This window comes from Metopolophium dirhodum, chromosome 8, assembly GCF_019925205.1.
Source record: "Metopolophium dirhodum isolate CAU chromosome 8, ASM1992520v1, whole genome shotgun sequence".
In the NCBI taxonomy this organism is placed as follows: Eukaryota; Metazoa; Arthropoda; class Insecta; order Hemiptera; family Aphididae; genus Metopolophium; species Metopolophium dirhodum.
The window spans coordinates 25,906,939-25,924,236 of NC_083567.1; the positions used below are offsets into that span (position 1 = coordinate 25,906,939).

The following is a 17,298-nucleotide window of genomic DNA, read 5'->3' on the forward strand; positions in this document are numbered from 1 at the left end:
AAGGTTAGAAAAGGAGGAGGCGTGGAACGACGATGACGACATGACAACGGAGCTGGCTAGCGGTACCGGCGCGGACAACGACGCCGTCCCAAAGGTACCACTGACGACTGCTGCAGCGTTGTACGGAGACGACTCGCGACGGTGGCGACGGGATCCACCGAGCACACGTCGGGTGAGTGACGGATGACTATAATAAAGTATAATTATTATATTATGATGGCTAGGAATACAGACGTCAGCAATGCCGGATCCACGGAAACGAAAAGTGTCAGGATTCGGAGGTGCGTGACTCCACGGCGAGGCCATCGGATGCGGCTGCAGACACGGCGCCGACGGGTTGCCAGACTATAGGGCGAAAACCGCGGAGAGTTTCCAGGACAGCGGCGCTCTCTTTTTCGCCCAGTGATCTGTGAGGTCCCGCCGCACAGTGGTCTAAAACGTTATTTTAGGCGCTCAAAAGTCCTATTTCAAAATGTGTTAAAAAAAAAAATTTCAAAACTACATAATCATATGTTCCTTGGCTCAAATATAAAATTTCACAATCATACATTTATTTTTACCTTGCTAATAACCATTTGCACATGGAAATTGTACGTCTTGGACGTTTTTTTTTCGTTATTTTTAATGAAACTTAATATTTTATTTATCAGGGAAATATAATTATTTTTTAAAATTTAAAATTTAATATTATTTCCTTTAGGTGTCCAAGGGGAATTATTGCGTACAGAAATTATTTTCGTAAGGTTTATCGCAATATTTGTAACAAAACATACATTTTGTACCTAAATAATTTATTAATTTTGATATTTAATTTGGAATTTTTTTTTTATTATTATTTCATTTTAGTTGCATTAATAATATATTAGGTAGAAAAAAATATTTATTATAATTTTTTTTTTCAACCATCGAAAGTTATGTTTTTGTTCATGTTTTTTTGCAACAAGCATCACAGAAATAATTTCCGTACCTGTAATTTCTGTAAATTTTTTTTGAGAACTGGCGTGGTGGCAATTTTCCTTAATTGCCCTATCTGGATCCTACCCTGCTCTATAGTCTATACGATGATACACATGGTTATTAAAATTACATCTTAAATTTCCTGTATACGAACACACTATCAATAATTTAGATTTTTTTATTTTGGTACCAGACTTGAATTTTCCGAAAAGAAAATGCCTAAAGCAGTTAGTTTATGTACGTTTTGAAATATCGAGTGTTTACTGTTAAAATTTATCACTCTGTAAAATAAAGTCCATATACATATTGATATTATTATAATACATTGGTAGTACCTTTTGTACACCGTGGGTATACAATACAAGTACCTAACCTAACTTATACCATGACGATAAGATACTACGAAGATTTTATTTTGTGAACGATTTACGGGTGGGAGGTTAACTCGATGTTGGAATAGTTACACTTAATTGAATAACAGTATATACACTTGGTATATACTAAACATATAGATATACCTACTCGTTTTGAATTCCAGACCGCAAATCGGCTTAGCGAGAGGTTTTTAATACGGTTTTCGGTTTAGGTATACCTACAACAGTGTGTTAATTAATTGAAAGGTTTGTATATCCAATCTTGGTTCAGGATGTAGTGCAAGTATTTAAATTAAATTTATTTTTAACGTAATATACTTATTATGCATTTATGACTAATATTCAGACTTCTTTTTACCACGATATAATATAATATTATTATATATATGCTATATGCCTATATATACTACTGTTGAATTCATATACGCAATTAGGGGGGTTAGGGGGGAGGGACTAAGCCCCCCAGTCTTATATGTAGCCCCTCCAGTTCTTTTTATCATATTTTAAATTAAAATATAAATTATCAGGGTCTGTACCGGCGATCGACGCGCCAACAAAAATCTGTTAAATATAATATAATATAATATAATATAAGCTTATTATTTATTTAATTGGCATTGTATATTCATTCTATTCAATGGAATATACTTATATTAAAAAAAGTATCAGGTGTTTAATAAACATGGACAGTATCATTATTTAATGCTGTTATTGAACTAGTATTGTGCCCATTATTGTACTTCGTCACATTTTGATTCGGTATAATAGTTGAATAAATTATTTTAATTAAATATTGAAAAATTAAAGATGACGTCCTCTGGAAAGCTACTAGAAAACTCCTTAGTATCCACAATCTACCACCCACCTTGCCTAACGACGACGGTAGGCGGGCTACATCCAAACGAGACCAAACAAATATTTTCACAAAACGTCTAGAAAATACCTTATAGGATCAAAAACGTAGACAATTTCCTTGACCTACGTGTAATAATAATGTGAAGTATAGTGGGCCGTATTTAGACGTATTTTGCTCCACCAGGCTTGACATTCATGGCACCCATATACAATAGGTAGGTAAATTTTTTATCACACAGTAAATTATACTATAGTGATTAGTGATGGTGGCAAATATTTTTTTTAAACCGGGGTCCATACGGGATCCCGCGACTGAATGAGTGAAAAAAAGATAATTGAAATTAGAACATTTACAACATAAATACTTTCGAGGACTGGATAATAAATGACCGTATAGGTAAGACAATATAATAAATAAATAATGTATATATTTATTTTTATATTTTATTTATTAAATTTTAGATTCCGGTCCGGTACAAGTACTGGGTATCTCCACTTTTTTTCGAATGTGACTTTTCCATGAAATCGTATTCATGGACGAAATAGTTACAACCAGGTACAACAACCATAATATAAATCCGATTATTATTTTCGGAGTTATCATGAAATATCGTTAATTATTTTCTATGCCAGTTGTAAATGAGATAATGAATTTTCAAATGGTCGCCCTGAGAAATTTCTAAAAGTGGAGATACCCAGTTCTTGCACCGGACCGTCCGGACCCTTATATATATAGTGTATATATATATATATATATATATGTATACATATATACCCATATATATATAGTGTAATACGTTACACTCGAGAGCGGGTGAATGCGATGTTTTCCATTATAGGCCATTGGTCCTTACGAAAACAGAGTTGCCCTCATGGTTTTTCCCCACGTCCGTCGTGCCGTTCGATTCTCGATCAAATAGTTTTCGCGTTTGGTCCGTGAGTGCGTGTTATAGTATAGCAACGAAATTCTGACGAAATGAGTTTTGTACCTACAATTGTACTTATGTATGTTTATTATTTACGAGTCTCGGTCAGACGATATAAGTAAGGGATCTCGCCGACCGGGGATTAATATAGCCGAGGACGGTGCAAGATAAGACGCACGTCATAGGTATGTCACATAATATATATTTATTATTTACATGTCACTATTGAATATGGATACCCATCTAGGTGTATAGTTATACATATTGTGTATGCACTTAATTTGAATTAACGACCGTTATTGGAGTTATTTAGAATTTATTGTAGGTACATTAAAACATGTGTAGGTACAGTGTCACCTAAATGAATAAAATATGATCTTGTAGAGTCAAAGTAAAACCTTGGCCCTTGCAGGTAAAATACATTGTACCTAAGTTGTAACGCGTTTCATCGTTTTATGTCGATTTTTAAAGTATAAGTAATAGAATATCATACAATATTATATTATCAACATTCAACATGAAGTGTTATTGTGGATGATCATCGCATCACAGTTCGTTTATTTTTATTTTTTACATAACAATATTTATAACGAGTATATTATAATGTTATGTTATCGATAGCTATAGTACACCTATAATATACGAGTTTGTAAAATCAAAGTTATGCTATGGGGAAATAGTCGCCGTCAGCAAATAGCGTTTGGGATTTGGGGGGGGGGGCTTTAACTTGGATAATATTGAATAGGTAAGTTTAAAAAAGGTGGATAAGTGGATGTCGCTCTGCTGTACGGTAGGTTACAAGTGGGTCACTGTAATGGATGGTATTAAATTTGAATTCAATGATATAATATCATTGTATAAGAAAAACGATTCTGAGCGAAAACGGTCAGCCTATGATTTTACCAAGTATATTTGATGATTGTGAATAAAGTAATTTATATATAACCTATTTACGTGGAGCCTTGTTTTAAATTTTCAATCCTTAGCCATAAAAGTTAAAAATTTATAAATTTATAAATTTTTAACTACAAAATAATTAATAAATTATAAATTTGATAAATGTTGTCAAAATTTGAACTTTAAATGTTTATAAAAAAAAATTGTGCCTATGTATTTTTAATATTTTTCAACTGCTATTAGAACGATATATCAGGAGCATTATATTAAATTTTCACGCTTTTTTACCCAACAAATAAAAATTTATTGATATTTATAGAAAAAAAACTAAAAAAATTGAATACTGACAATGTCCGTAAACAGCTCAAAAAGAGTCAAAATATTTTCAACATTTTATGGTGTATAGAAAATGCTAATATAAACATTCAGTGAAATTTTCAAGTATCTACAGTCATTCGTTTTTTAATTACAATAAAATAAGAAAATTGTTACATGAGAAATCGAGTAAATATCAAATGTTGTAAAAATATAAATTTCAGACGCTCATAAAAATTTAATTTAAGTTTCTTCTAGACATTTTTTTTTTTGATAAAGGTAGACAAACTTATGAGTAATCTTATATTACATTTTCAAATCTTAGATTTAAAAAGAAAAATTTTTATGAATTCTCATCAAAATAATTTGCTAATTTTCGTGATTTTTCCGTATTTTGTCAAAATTTGAACTTTAAATGCTTATAATTAAAAACTGTGACTAAGGATTTTTAATTTTTTTCATCTGCCTTTGAAACAATAACCTGGGAGCCTTCTATTAAATTTTCAAGCTTTTTTACTCAACAGATAAAATTTTATTGATATTTATAGAAAAAAAAACTAAAAAAATTGAAAACTGACAATGGCCGTAAACAGCTCAAAAAGAGTCAAAATATTTTGTAAATTTTATGGTGCATAGAAAATGCTAATATAAACATTCAGTCAAAATTTCATGTCCCTACGGTAATTTGTTTTTTAATTACAATAAAATAAGAAAATTGTTACATGAGAAATCAAGTAAATATCAAATGTTGTAAAAATATAAATTTCAGACGCTCATAAAAATTTAATTTAAGTTTCTTCTAGACATTTTTTTTTTTGATAAAGGTAGACAAACTTATGAGTAATCTTATATTACATTTTCAAATCTTAGATTTAAAAAGAAAAATTTTTATGAATTCTCATCAAAATAATTTGCTATTTTTCGTGATTTTTCCGTATTTTGTCAAAATTTGAACTTTAAATGCTTATAATTAAAAACTGTGACTAAGAATTTTTAATTTTTTTCATCTGCCTTTGAAACAATAACCTGGGAGCCTCTATTAAATTTTCAAGCTTTTTTACTCAACAGATAAAATTTTATTGATATTTATAGAAAAAAAAACTAAAAAAATTGAAAACTGACAATGGCCGTAAACAGCTCAAAAAGAGTCAAAATATTTTCAACATTTTATGGTGTATAGAAAATGCTAATATAAACATTCAGTGAAATTTTCAAGTATCTACAGTCATTCGTTTTTTAATTACAATAAAATAAGAAAATTGTTACATGAGAAATCGAGTAAATATCAAATGTTGTAAAAATATAAATTTCAGACGCTCATAAAAATTTAATTTAAGTTTCTTCTAGACATTTTTTTTTTTGATAAAGGTAGACAAACTTATGAGTAATCTTATATTACATTTTCAAATCTTAGATTTAAAAAGAAAAATTTTTATGAATTCTCATCAAAATAATTTGCTAATTTTCGTGATTTTTCCGTATTTTGTCAAAATTTGAACTTTAAATGCTTATAATTAAAAACTGTGACTAAGGATTTTTAATTTTTTTCATCTGCCTTTGAAACAATAACCTGGGAGCCTTCTATTAAATTTTCAAGCTTTTTTACTCAACAGATAAAATTTTATTGATATTTATAGAAAAAAAAACTAAAAAAATTGAAAACTGACAATGGCCGTAAACAGCTCAAAAAGAGTCAAAATATTTTGTAAATTTTATGGTGCATAGAAAATGCTAATATAAACATTCAGTCAAAATTGCATGTCCCTACGGTCATTTGTTTTAGAGTTACACCAAAAACCAAAATCGATTTTCTCGAAAACAGATTTTGCGTAAAAATTCCCGTTTTTCCTTAATTTTTCTTTTGTTTTTCACGTCGCTTGTGAAAACTACTGGGAAATTTTTACTTTTGACCCCCCAAAGTACCAACTAGATTCACTTTCCTATCAGAAAAGTTACTATTGAAGAAAATCCAAGCACTTTTACTGTCCTAAAAGGTGATGACAGACACAAAAATAAAAAAAAAATAAAAAAATAAAAAAAAATAAAAAAAAAAACACACATCATTGTAGAATCAATACATTCATCGCTTCGCTCAGAATCTAAAAAATTATAAAAAGTATAATATAATTATTGAAACGCTGATAGAAAAAAAAACTTACACTGTATATCCGTTGTAATATCTATCGTTACCGTAAAAAAATAATCACAATTATCATTATGGCATAATGCCAATGTCGAATAGGTTGGTATAACACAACTATAATACTATAATAGATAGTAGCATTGATTATTATAAATACTATAGTCAATGGTAGTAGTATTATAGCCGTATAGTAGGTATATTATTATTAATAAATAAAAAAGTATTAGGTAAAAATGTATAATTGCTGTACTATAGTGTGTAGTTCGGAACTCCGGGTACAAATTTTGTCCTAGATCCAAAAATTATAATAAGAGAGCTAATAAAACGATTATCTATTAAGGCTGCTCTAAACGATTGGATTTTTCATTCATTTAGACCAATAAGCTGGCGAAAAATACACATACTTCTAGTAGTCAAATTTTAATTTTGAATACTTATTTGAATTCGTTAGCCTCTTTTCTATGATCTGTAGGAAAAACTTTTTCATCTTTTTGTCTTGTTAGCACTTAAAAGTGCAAGTTAAATTTGAGAAATCAAGCAGTCATTTGGAACCGTTATATATGTAAATTATCCAAAATATTCAAAATCGGTTTCCTACAAATCATAGAAAAGAGGCTGACGAATTCAAATAATTTTTCAAAATTGAAATTAGACTATTAGAAGTATGTGTATTTTTCGCCAGCTTATTATTATTAGCATTTTCACTGTTGCGAGTGTGCAAAAATCGAGTGTGATTACGTTGACTTGTGCATGCGCGTACGTGTGCTATTGAACCGTGTGCCCACAGCCGGGCGATATAAAATCTATTGTTATCGAGTTTGAATTTCTTCGAAATTAAATTGATATATTTTACTTATTATATTATTAATAATACCATTGATTAAAATACTTTAGTAGTAATAATAATAGGTACTACTAATAATAATACTATAATATTTATAATCAATGAAAATAGTAAGTTGTTACCACTAGTTTGTATTTAGTGACGTCGTGTTTCACTACATTTAACGTTTGTGTTCATTTTATGCATTTGCAAATAATAATACATTTATAAAAATGAGTGATTGGCGATTCAGTAAAAAAACTCGTGCAAAATTATCTGCGCCACGGAAAAAATCAAGGCATAATTTGAAAAATCTGCATTCCAAAATTACTAAAACCTTAGAGAACAACGATATTCAGGTATCTATGTGTTTATTTTGTATAATAAATTAAAATAATACCTTGTAATGTTATAGATATAAATAACTAGAGGCAGATTTTTTTACCATTATTTTGCATAGGCATTTATATATTTACATTTATTTACAATTTTCAACATATTTTAAAATAGGCCATACGCTGTAAAAAATAAGTGTTATAATAAATTTTCCGCCCTAGGTAGCTTCCTACAATGCCTAATGGTAAATTCGTCACTGATTATTATTCTTTGATTTTTGTAATAGATTTTGGATCATTCTAATAATTCAAATGAAAATAATGATGAAAACATTGATTTGTCTGATAGCAGGTAATTTCTATTTTATTGTTCTATTATAATTATTAATTTTTAATTTTCTATTATTTTTTAAAAGAAATACAAATGATGCCACAATGACGCATACTATAAATAATAACATATTTCAATCCACATACAGATTAGTAGTATCAGACAGACATAAAATAAACGCAGAAGAGTAAGTGATTAATGTTTTTATTAGTATAACTACAATATACATTATAGGTGCAATGTGTTAAGTTTTTATAAATTGGTTTCTTTGTGAATTAAGTAATTTATATATTATAACCTATTTACGTGGAACCTTCTTTTCAATTTTCGATCCTTAGCTATAAAAGTTGAACATTTTATACATTTTTAACTAAAAAATAGTTTTAAATTTAGTCAAGCCGAAGTGCCTTCGCTGGTTGGTTCTTCGCTCAAGATATTCAAGATCATAAATTATAACTAAAAAATAACCATCACTTATGCTTATTGTACTTTTTTTTTTTATGTACAGATTGTACAGTTTCTAGATAAAAAATAAAAAAAAAAAAATTTAGTCAAAAATTTAAGTTTAAATGCTTGTAAAACAAAAATTTGCCTATGTATTTTAATATTTTTCAACTACTATTGTAACAATATATCAGGAGCCTTGTATTAAATTTTCAAGATTTTCGGCCCATTAAATAAAATTTTATTGATATTTATAGAAAAAAAAAACTAAAAATATTGAAATATGAAATTGTCCGTAAACAGCGCAAAATAATTTGCAAATTTTTGTCATTTTTACGTATTTTGTCAATATTTGAATTTATATGCTTATAAAAAAATTGTGACTATGGATTTTAAATATTTTTCAAATATCATTGTAACAATATATTAGGAGGTTTTTATTCAATTTTCAAGCTTTTTTACCCATATTTTTTTTTATTAGATATATATTACAAGGCAGAAGGATGGTTGATATAGCATTTTTATTCAAGGCAATTCAAAGTATTCGACACAATACGTTTGACTGTACATTTTCTGACTTAAAAATTATAAAAGAAAAAAAAAATGGATTTTTTAGCACATTTGTTTTTAAATGTAAAATATGTGGTACGATAGAAAATATTTATTCAGAAGATCCTGAACGAAAAGGTTTCAGTATAAATACAGCAGTTACATCTGCCATATTAAACACGGGACAAGGATATTCCCAATTGGAAGAGTTCTGTGGTATACTTGATATGTATTGCATGTCACTTCCTACTTATCAAAATATTCACGAACAAGTTAGTCAAAGTATATTTAGTGTAAGTTTGGATGAGATGATAAAAGCGGGACAAGAGGAATCAAAAATTGCAATTGAAAACGGAGACGTAGATGAACAAGGACGTCCCTTGATAACCGTGATTGCAGATGGGGCATGGTCAAAAAGATCATATAAAAGCAATTATAATGCTTTATCTGGTGTCGCTTCCATATTTGGATGGAATACAAAAAAATGTTTATTTGTTGGCGTTAAAAATAAATATTGCATTATTTGTCATCGAGCTTCCCAACAAAATGAACCAACCAGATCTCACGTGTGTTATAAGAATTGGGATAGTACCTCTACTTCTATGGAATCAAGTATAATAGTTGAAGGATTCAAAGAGAGTATTCCAATGCATAACCTTATTTATGATAAGTTAATCGGAGACGGTGATAGTAGTGTGATGAAGAACTTGAGTTTAACTAAACCATATGGACCGGATTTGAATATAAAGAAAATAGAGTGTACAAATCATTTGCTTAGGAACTATATAAACAGACTACGTGAAACAGCTAGTCGACGCAAGTGTACAAATGGGAATATTGTTCCAGGTGTTCAAAGAACTTTTTTAAAAAATAATGTACTCCGTCTTCGATATGCTGTTACTGAAGCCATAAAGTTTCGTAGTAATATGAAAATAAATGCTACAGAAAAAGTAAAACTACTTAAGTCGGATATTTTGAATGGACCTTATCATGTATTTGGATACCATACACATTGTGATCAGTATTTTTGTGATGGCCTAAAAGACGGTGAATATAATTTAGTGCCCGATTTAGAAAAATCCGGTCTTTGGAATGACATTTTAGCTGCAAGAAATTTATTAGCACACCATTCTTCAAGTTTAATTCACAATGTTAATAATAACTGTGTCGAAAATTATAATAGTGTAGTCGCCAAATACGTAGGTGGAAAGCGTATTAATTTTTCTTTAAAAGGGTCTTACCAAACACGATGTCATATTGCTCTAACGTCCTTAAATGCAGGTCCGTCGCATATAAGTGTACTACACAAAAAAATTACAAAGGCAAGTCCAGGTGTATTTACTAAACGTTTTATAGAACAACGTTCGAACAAAAATAAAAATAAATTAAAAAGACGACAACTATTTGGAAATTCCAAGTCTACTAAAAAAGTTTATAATGGCCCAGACCGAGACTATGGATGTATTCAAGAAGAACCTCAAATATTGGATATGGATCCAAAAGAATTTAATATTAAAAAAATAAAATTTTTAGAGCGTGTATCAAAGACTAATGAAGAAATTAAAACATTAGAAGAGTCAACGAAAAATCAGTCTGAAAGCGAACTATGGAAAGTAGAGAGAAGTATACGACTGACAGCCTCAAATTTTGGAAAGGTTTGTAAACTACGATTAACAACGTCAAGGAAAAATACTGTTAAAAGTATATTATATAATACATTTTCCGGTAATTTATCGACAAACTATGGCATCGAAAATGAACCTATAGCAAGAATTTCCTTCGAAAAAGTGATCAACTTAAAAATTAAACCGGCTGGTTTATTTGTTGATAAAACATATCATTTTTTGGCTGCAAGTCCTGACGGGCTAATCGAAGACGATGGTATCATAGAAATTAAATGTCCATACACTATTAAAGATCTCACACCTGAAGATGCTATCCAAAATGGAAAATTGAAATTTGCGACAGTCATCGATGGAAAATTAAATTTAAAAACAAATGATAATTACTATTATCAAATACAAGGACAACTACACATAACACAAAGAGCTTACTGTTATTTCGTCGTGTGGTCATCCAAAGGTACGTAAATTATACTTATATAGTTTTATAGGTATCCTGTCAAAATGTCATGGTAAAAATATCGTGGAATAACTTGCGATACCAAGTAAAATAATATTTTGTACTAAGTATTCTAAATAAGCTAATAACTACGTGAAAAATGTACAGCTTCAGTAGTTATTCATTTTTTATTTACAATTTACAACATAATTCTTACATTATTGCCGCCACATTTTGACGAGGATCCAGTGTTATACACATACATTTTACAATATTACTTGATTCACTAAATATTTCATATATCGTTCTCATTTACGTTTTCAGGTATGTTGTACCAAAAGATTGTACGAGATGACGTTTTTTTCGAACTACGAATGCAGCAACAGTTGATTTCATTTTACCATGACCATTTGTTACATGAAATATTAGATTCCCGTTTTAATCGTGGTTTACCCATTAGAGATTAATTTTTAGCTTTTTTCGTAGTTATAATGTAATATATTTAATTAAAATAACGACTTCAATATTATTATGTATTATTAAGTATTTGATAAAAAATAAATTATATTAAATGTAAAAAATTTTAAAATGTTTAAATACTACCTATTCCTATTTCTTATACTATATATTATATTATTGTAATGTATTAAAACTAAATCCAAGTGGCAAGTACAGTCATAAATCATAATTAACCCTAATATAAATTATTATCGGTAAATATTGTAATTATAAAAACATTAAAATCCCCACAATGGTTTTACGATAAAGACGCGATAGCGACCGCGGACCCAACTCGCAAATACGCCCGCAGTATCAGTACTACCTGTATGATAGGGCGGAAGGTGGTGGTACATATATAGTACCGCACTCACACTAATAATCATTTACGACTAACACAAAGATTACGGGCGGCGACGACAAGATAAGAAATTGCCTAAATTGTTCCCCTTAAATAATAGCCACTAAGACCCGCCTTAACTACAATATTGCTTCACGGCCGATTTCACTGGTAAGAATGACGTAAATATGACAAACTACATAGTTGTATAGTACAGCAATAATTTATTATACCTAATATTTATTTATTTATTAATAATATAGGTACCTTCTATAATACGTCTATACTAATATTATATACCTATCTATTCGATATTGGAAATATGGATTTAAGACAATCGGTCCTCACAAAAAAATTCTGTCTGAGGACAAATTATTGGCCCCCGTCATAATTTTGTTCACCGAAAATAATTGGTCCCAGCCCCCAGGGTTAAAGTTAAATACAAAATATTTTTTTTTAACGTTTTTAATGTTATTAAACGCGCCTATATTTTAATATTCTTAGTTCAAATAATAATTATAATAATAAATATTAAAATATTCTTCAATGTTTAATATCAGTTGCGATTTGCACCTTGCCCGGTACACACGTATGTTGTACGCTCCTATAATTTTTGCGATCCCGTTATCATTTCGCGTTCGAATTCGACAAGTTTACTACCAAAAAATTCAAAATCGCCTAGTTTATAATAATATATAACTTATAAAAGTGCAAGTGCGCTCAATGCGCTTCGTTTTCAAAATGTTAAAATAAAAATTGTGCGTTTAAAACCAATCAATTACCGTTAATTCAAGAACATTCATCGCGTATCGCTCCAACGTGCACGACGACCTTTAGTCTCAAGATAATATGTCGCGGCCTCCTAATCTGCTATTGAAACAGAAAAACAAAAGTAAAAATAATAATAATACACAATCTACACATTTAAACACAACTAATGATCTTGAAGACAACGTCGACAACATAGACGACAATCCGACGAATTGGACTATGGTCCAATCAACAAAGGATGGTAAACGTAATCATTCTAGTTCTTCCGAACAAAACTCCCCACAAACTTCGGTGAATAAAAATAAAAAGTTTTTTTTTTCCGCAAATCGTTACGAAGTTTTATCACCAAATGATCACGAGTCAACACTCCCAATGACTGATTCAACTAATAATAATAATACAAAACCTGAGGCTACCCTTAACGTTGAACCTAAGACCGCCTTACCCCCACCAATATTCTTAAGACTACTACATGTTACTTTTACTGATCTGTGCACTAAGCTCATTGAGATAATTGGTGTCGACAATTTTCACTGCAAAGCTCTGGCAGACCGCCTCAAAATAATAACAACCAATCCAAACTCATACAGAACGCTGGTCCGCTTCTTAAGAGAAGAAAAAGCTGAATTTCATACCTATCAGCTTAAAGAAGATAAACCAACTCGTGTTGTCATTCGCAATCTTCATCCGACTACTCCGCCGGAGTTAATCAAATCAGAGCTCGAACAACGTCTCTTTGAAGTCAGGCAGGTCTCAGCCGTCCTACACAAAGTAAATAAAAATCCACTACCACTGTTCTTTGTGGACCTCGAACCAACCAGCCAATCCAACGACATCTTTCAACTCACGTCTCTTCTCCACACAAAAATAAAGGTGGAGGAACCTTACAAGCCTAAAACTATTAGCCAATGCACCAATTGTCAAGTATACGGACATACTAAATCTTATTGTGGCTATCCAGCTCGTTGCGTTCGCTGCGGTGGTCATCATTTATCATCAGACTGTCCGAACACCCGCGATGCCCCACCCAAGTGCGCTCTCTGCTCTGGCGATCATCCTTCCAATTACAAAGGCTGCACCATCTATAAAGATCTACAACGAAGAAAAAATCCAAAATCAAGTAATCACTTATCTAATAAGTTTAGCTATAATAATACCAATGTACAAGATACCCACACAGTGAAAGCCTCCACAACACACCCTTCAGAGTCGACTCCTACCTACGCCCAAGCTACTTCCAATTCTCATACCAATCATACGGTACCTTCACCTGCTCCAGACATAAACAAAATAATGTCAACCTTCATTGACGAGTTTAAACAATTAATTAATCCTCTAATCGCCCTACTAACCAAAGTAATCACAAAACTTCTAGATTAAAAAACATGTCATCTCCTACAAGTAACTCACTTCTAATTCTCCTTTTTAATGCTAACGGCCTCAAAAATCACCAAAATGAATTACAGGTAGTACTACAAGAAAAACGTATTGATATTGCTCTAATATCTGAAACGCACTTCACAAAATATTCCCATATTCCCATAGCTGGGTATAATCTGCTAAAAACCAACCATCCAGATAATACTGCCCATGGAGGTGCTGCAATTTATATCAAAACCTCCCTGGTATACCAAGCCCTTCCTAACTTCTGTCAACCAAATTTACAGTCTTGTGCCATATTAATATACCTCAACAACATACCGACCACAATAGCAGCAATATATTCTCCACCCCGACATAATATGAACTTTCAAAATTACGCTGACTACTTTAGCACACTTGGCCATAATTTTATAATAGGCGGCGATTATAACGCCAAACATCACAGCTGGGGCTGCCGCGCAAACAACCCTAGAGGTAATGTACTTCACAATTTCATAACTCAGAAAGGCTTCAAAGCTCTTGCTCCCCCTGGACCAACTTATTGGCCAACCTCACTTCGCAAAAAACCCGATATACTTGACATTTTTGTTTCCAACACACCGAGCAACATTTACTATACAACTAGTAACCTGCTTGAACCTAGTTCGGACCATTCCGCTGTCCTTTTAACTGTTAGTGCTGCTCCCCCAATTCGTTCCTGTCCACCAAAGCTTTTCCACTCGACCACTGATAAGCAAAAATTCCATGACTTGGTTGATCGAAACATTAACCTTAAAATTAGTCTTAAAACCACCCAAGAAATTGATGATGCCATTAATAATTTCACGAATGTTATTCAAACCGCAGCATGGGATGCTAGCACTTCACACGGACAACACTTTAACCACTCCCCTTCAATCCCTGAATATATTCGCATATTAATAGCTAACAAACGCAGAGCAAGGGCCCTATACCAACGATATCGCCTCCCATCCCTCAAGCGTAATTTCAACAACCCGGCAAACTCTCTAAAAAAAATTCTTTCGAGCCACAAAAATCAAGCACAAGCCAACTACCTTACAAATTTGTCATCGAAAGACGGTAGCCTCTGGCAAGCCACAAAAAAGTCCCTGCGACATCAAGCCCCGAATACTCCACTAATAAATCCATCCGGTGGATTAGCTACTACAGACGCTGATAAAGCTGAATTGTTGAAAAATCACCTAGCAAAAATCTTCACACCACATTCTGATATACAAATTCCCCATCACACAGCTTTAGTTAACAGATTTCTTGACAGCCCTCTTCCACCTACCCTTCCATCGAAATATTTTACTCCCAATGATATCAAAAATGCAATTCAAAACTACAGCCTTAAGAAATCCCCTGGTTATGATTTAATAACTGCGGAAGTTGCCAAATGCCTCCCAAAAAGAGCAATTGTCCTGCTAACAGTTCTGATAAATGCCTCCCTAAGATTAGCTTACTTCCCGCAACTTTGGAAATTTTCAATAATAATTGTATTTCCAAAACCAAAAAAACCACCTGATATTCTCTCTTCATATCGTCCTATAAGTCTTTTGCCCTTTTTCGCAAAAATTTTTGAAAGGCTTATTCTTAAAAGAATTTTGCCATACATTTTTTCAAACAACATAATTCCGAACACGCAATTTGGCTTTCGTGCCTCTCATGCTACAACTCATCAATTGCATAGACTAGTCGACGCCATTTCGTTCTCTCTTGAAAAGAAAAAATACTGCACGTGCGTGTTCCTTGATGTCTCACAAGCCTTTGACAGGGTTTGGCATGAAGGGCTACTAGTTAAGCTAAAAGCTTTTCTTCCCACAGCATATTTCTTGCTCATTAAATCTTACCTTGCGGATCGTCACTTCCAAGTCAAGTTTGGCTCTTCCTTTTCAAATATTGAAAAAATTAGCGCAGGAGTCCCTCAAGGTGGCATTCTTTCACCTATACTATACAATGTATATGCAGCAGACCAACCTACCTCTCCAACAACATCTGTAGCTGAATTTGCGGATGATAAGGCAATTATATCAGTACATGAAGACCCTCACATTGCTTCTTTAAACCTTCAAAACCACCTTGACCTAATGTCTGTCTGGTATGATAAATGGCGAGTTAAAGTCAACCAATCAAAATCCATACATTCTACATTCACTCTTCGTCTCCCTCCCTGCCCAAAAGTCTTTCTTAATAACATGCCAATCCCTTCATCCCAATCCGTTAAGTACTTAGGCCTAATCTTTGACCGTCGCCTGACCTGGGGACCCCATATCAAAGCTAAAAAACTTGCCCTAAACGAACGACTACGCTCAGTTAAACCACTAATATCTAACAAACACACTAAATTAAACACCAAACTTCTCATATATAAGTCATTAATCAAGCCCATGTGGACTTATGGCCTACAATTGTGGGGCAATGCGAAAGTATCTAATGTAAATAAAATCCAAACCGTTCAAAATAAAATTTTAAGATTAATCACTAAAGCCCCACCATATGTCTCCAACTACTCTCTCCACACAGATCTAAACATAAAAACTGTTCATGCTGAAGCCATAACTTATTACAAAAGATTTCATAACAGACTTCCACATCATCCTAATCCCCTTATATCCAATTTAGCTTCTCGCACAATTCCAGGCAACCCCTCACGACGACTAAAAAGAAATTGGTGTCGTGATTTACTAAATGAATAATCCAAATAATTAATAAAAAAAAAAAAAAAAAAAATATATATAAATAATATTATTATATTATAATATTATATAAATACAATTAGGTAGTGCCTTCACTGGTTGGCTTCTTCCCTCACGATTTCATGTACAACATATTATATCACATATTCTTATTGTGCCTAATGGGTACAGATTGTATATATCTTGTTAAAATTATAAAAAAAAAAAAAAAAAAAATGTTTAATATAGTAATACTTCAACTATAAAAATAATATTTAAAAACGTATCTTCTGAAAAGTCAATATTAAAACTAATTCAAATAGAATATATATTTTTTTTTATCGCTTATTGGTTTTATAAAATTATTTTTAAAAAAAATTATGATAAATGGTGGAAAAATTGGTGGTTTACCAGTTTGCGTCTCAATAATTCGTTGTTTCAAATTCTGTGGTTGTATTGCTATCTAATCCATACTTAATGATACATAACTTAAATTAACGAATTGTAATGCTACTGCTGCTGCTGCAAAAAAAAATTATTCAAAAATAAAGTTGACCAGGGACTAATATTGTAAGTGTATAAAATTATGACGGGGACCGATTGTCGAATAAGGCATTT

General features: G+C 31.5%; 2 protein-coding genes across 2 annotated transcripts in view; both read left to right on the forward strand.

The window, feature by feature from the left end:
• The first annotated feature begins 3,053 nt into the window (after positions 1-3,053).
• Positions 3,054-17,298, forward strand: part of LOC132951180 (uncharacterized) — a 143,095-nt gene continuing 128,850 nt past the window's right edge. Inside the window, exon 1 of the mRNA XM_061022940.1 lies at positions 3,054-3,297. The gene's annotated coding sequence lies outside the window, so the exon portion shown is untranslated. The remainder of the gene's footprint in view (positions 3,298-17,298) is intronic.
• On the forward strand, positions 8,821-11,797 carry LOC132951001 (uncharacterized). Its single transcript, XM_061022657.1, has 2 exons — positions 8,821-11,031; positions 11,335-11,797. Exons 1-2 carry the CDS (start codon positions 8,904-8,906, stop codon positions 11,475-11,477), a joined length of 2,271 nt encoding a protein of 756 aa, XP_060878640.1. The 5' UTR covers positions 8,821-8,903; the 3' UTR covers positions 11,478-11,797.

What these genes read in the sequence shown, in the direction of transcription:
- LOC132951001 (XM_061022657.1), top strand. Translation starts at nt 8,904, where the DNA reads ATGGTTGATATAGCATTTTTATTCAAGGCAATTCAAAGTATTCGACAC. An exon ending in CGTCGTGTGGTCATCCAAAG is followed by an intron (nt 11,032 to 11,334) that starts GTACGTAAATTA and finishes TTACGTTTTCAG; the next exon opens with GTATGTTGTACCAAAAGATT.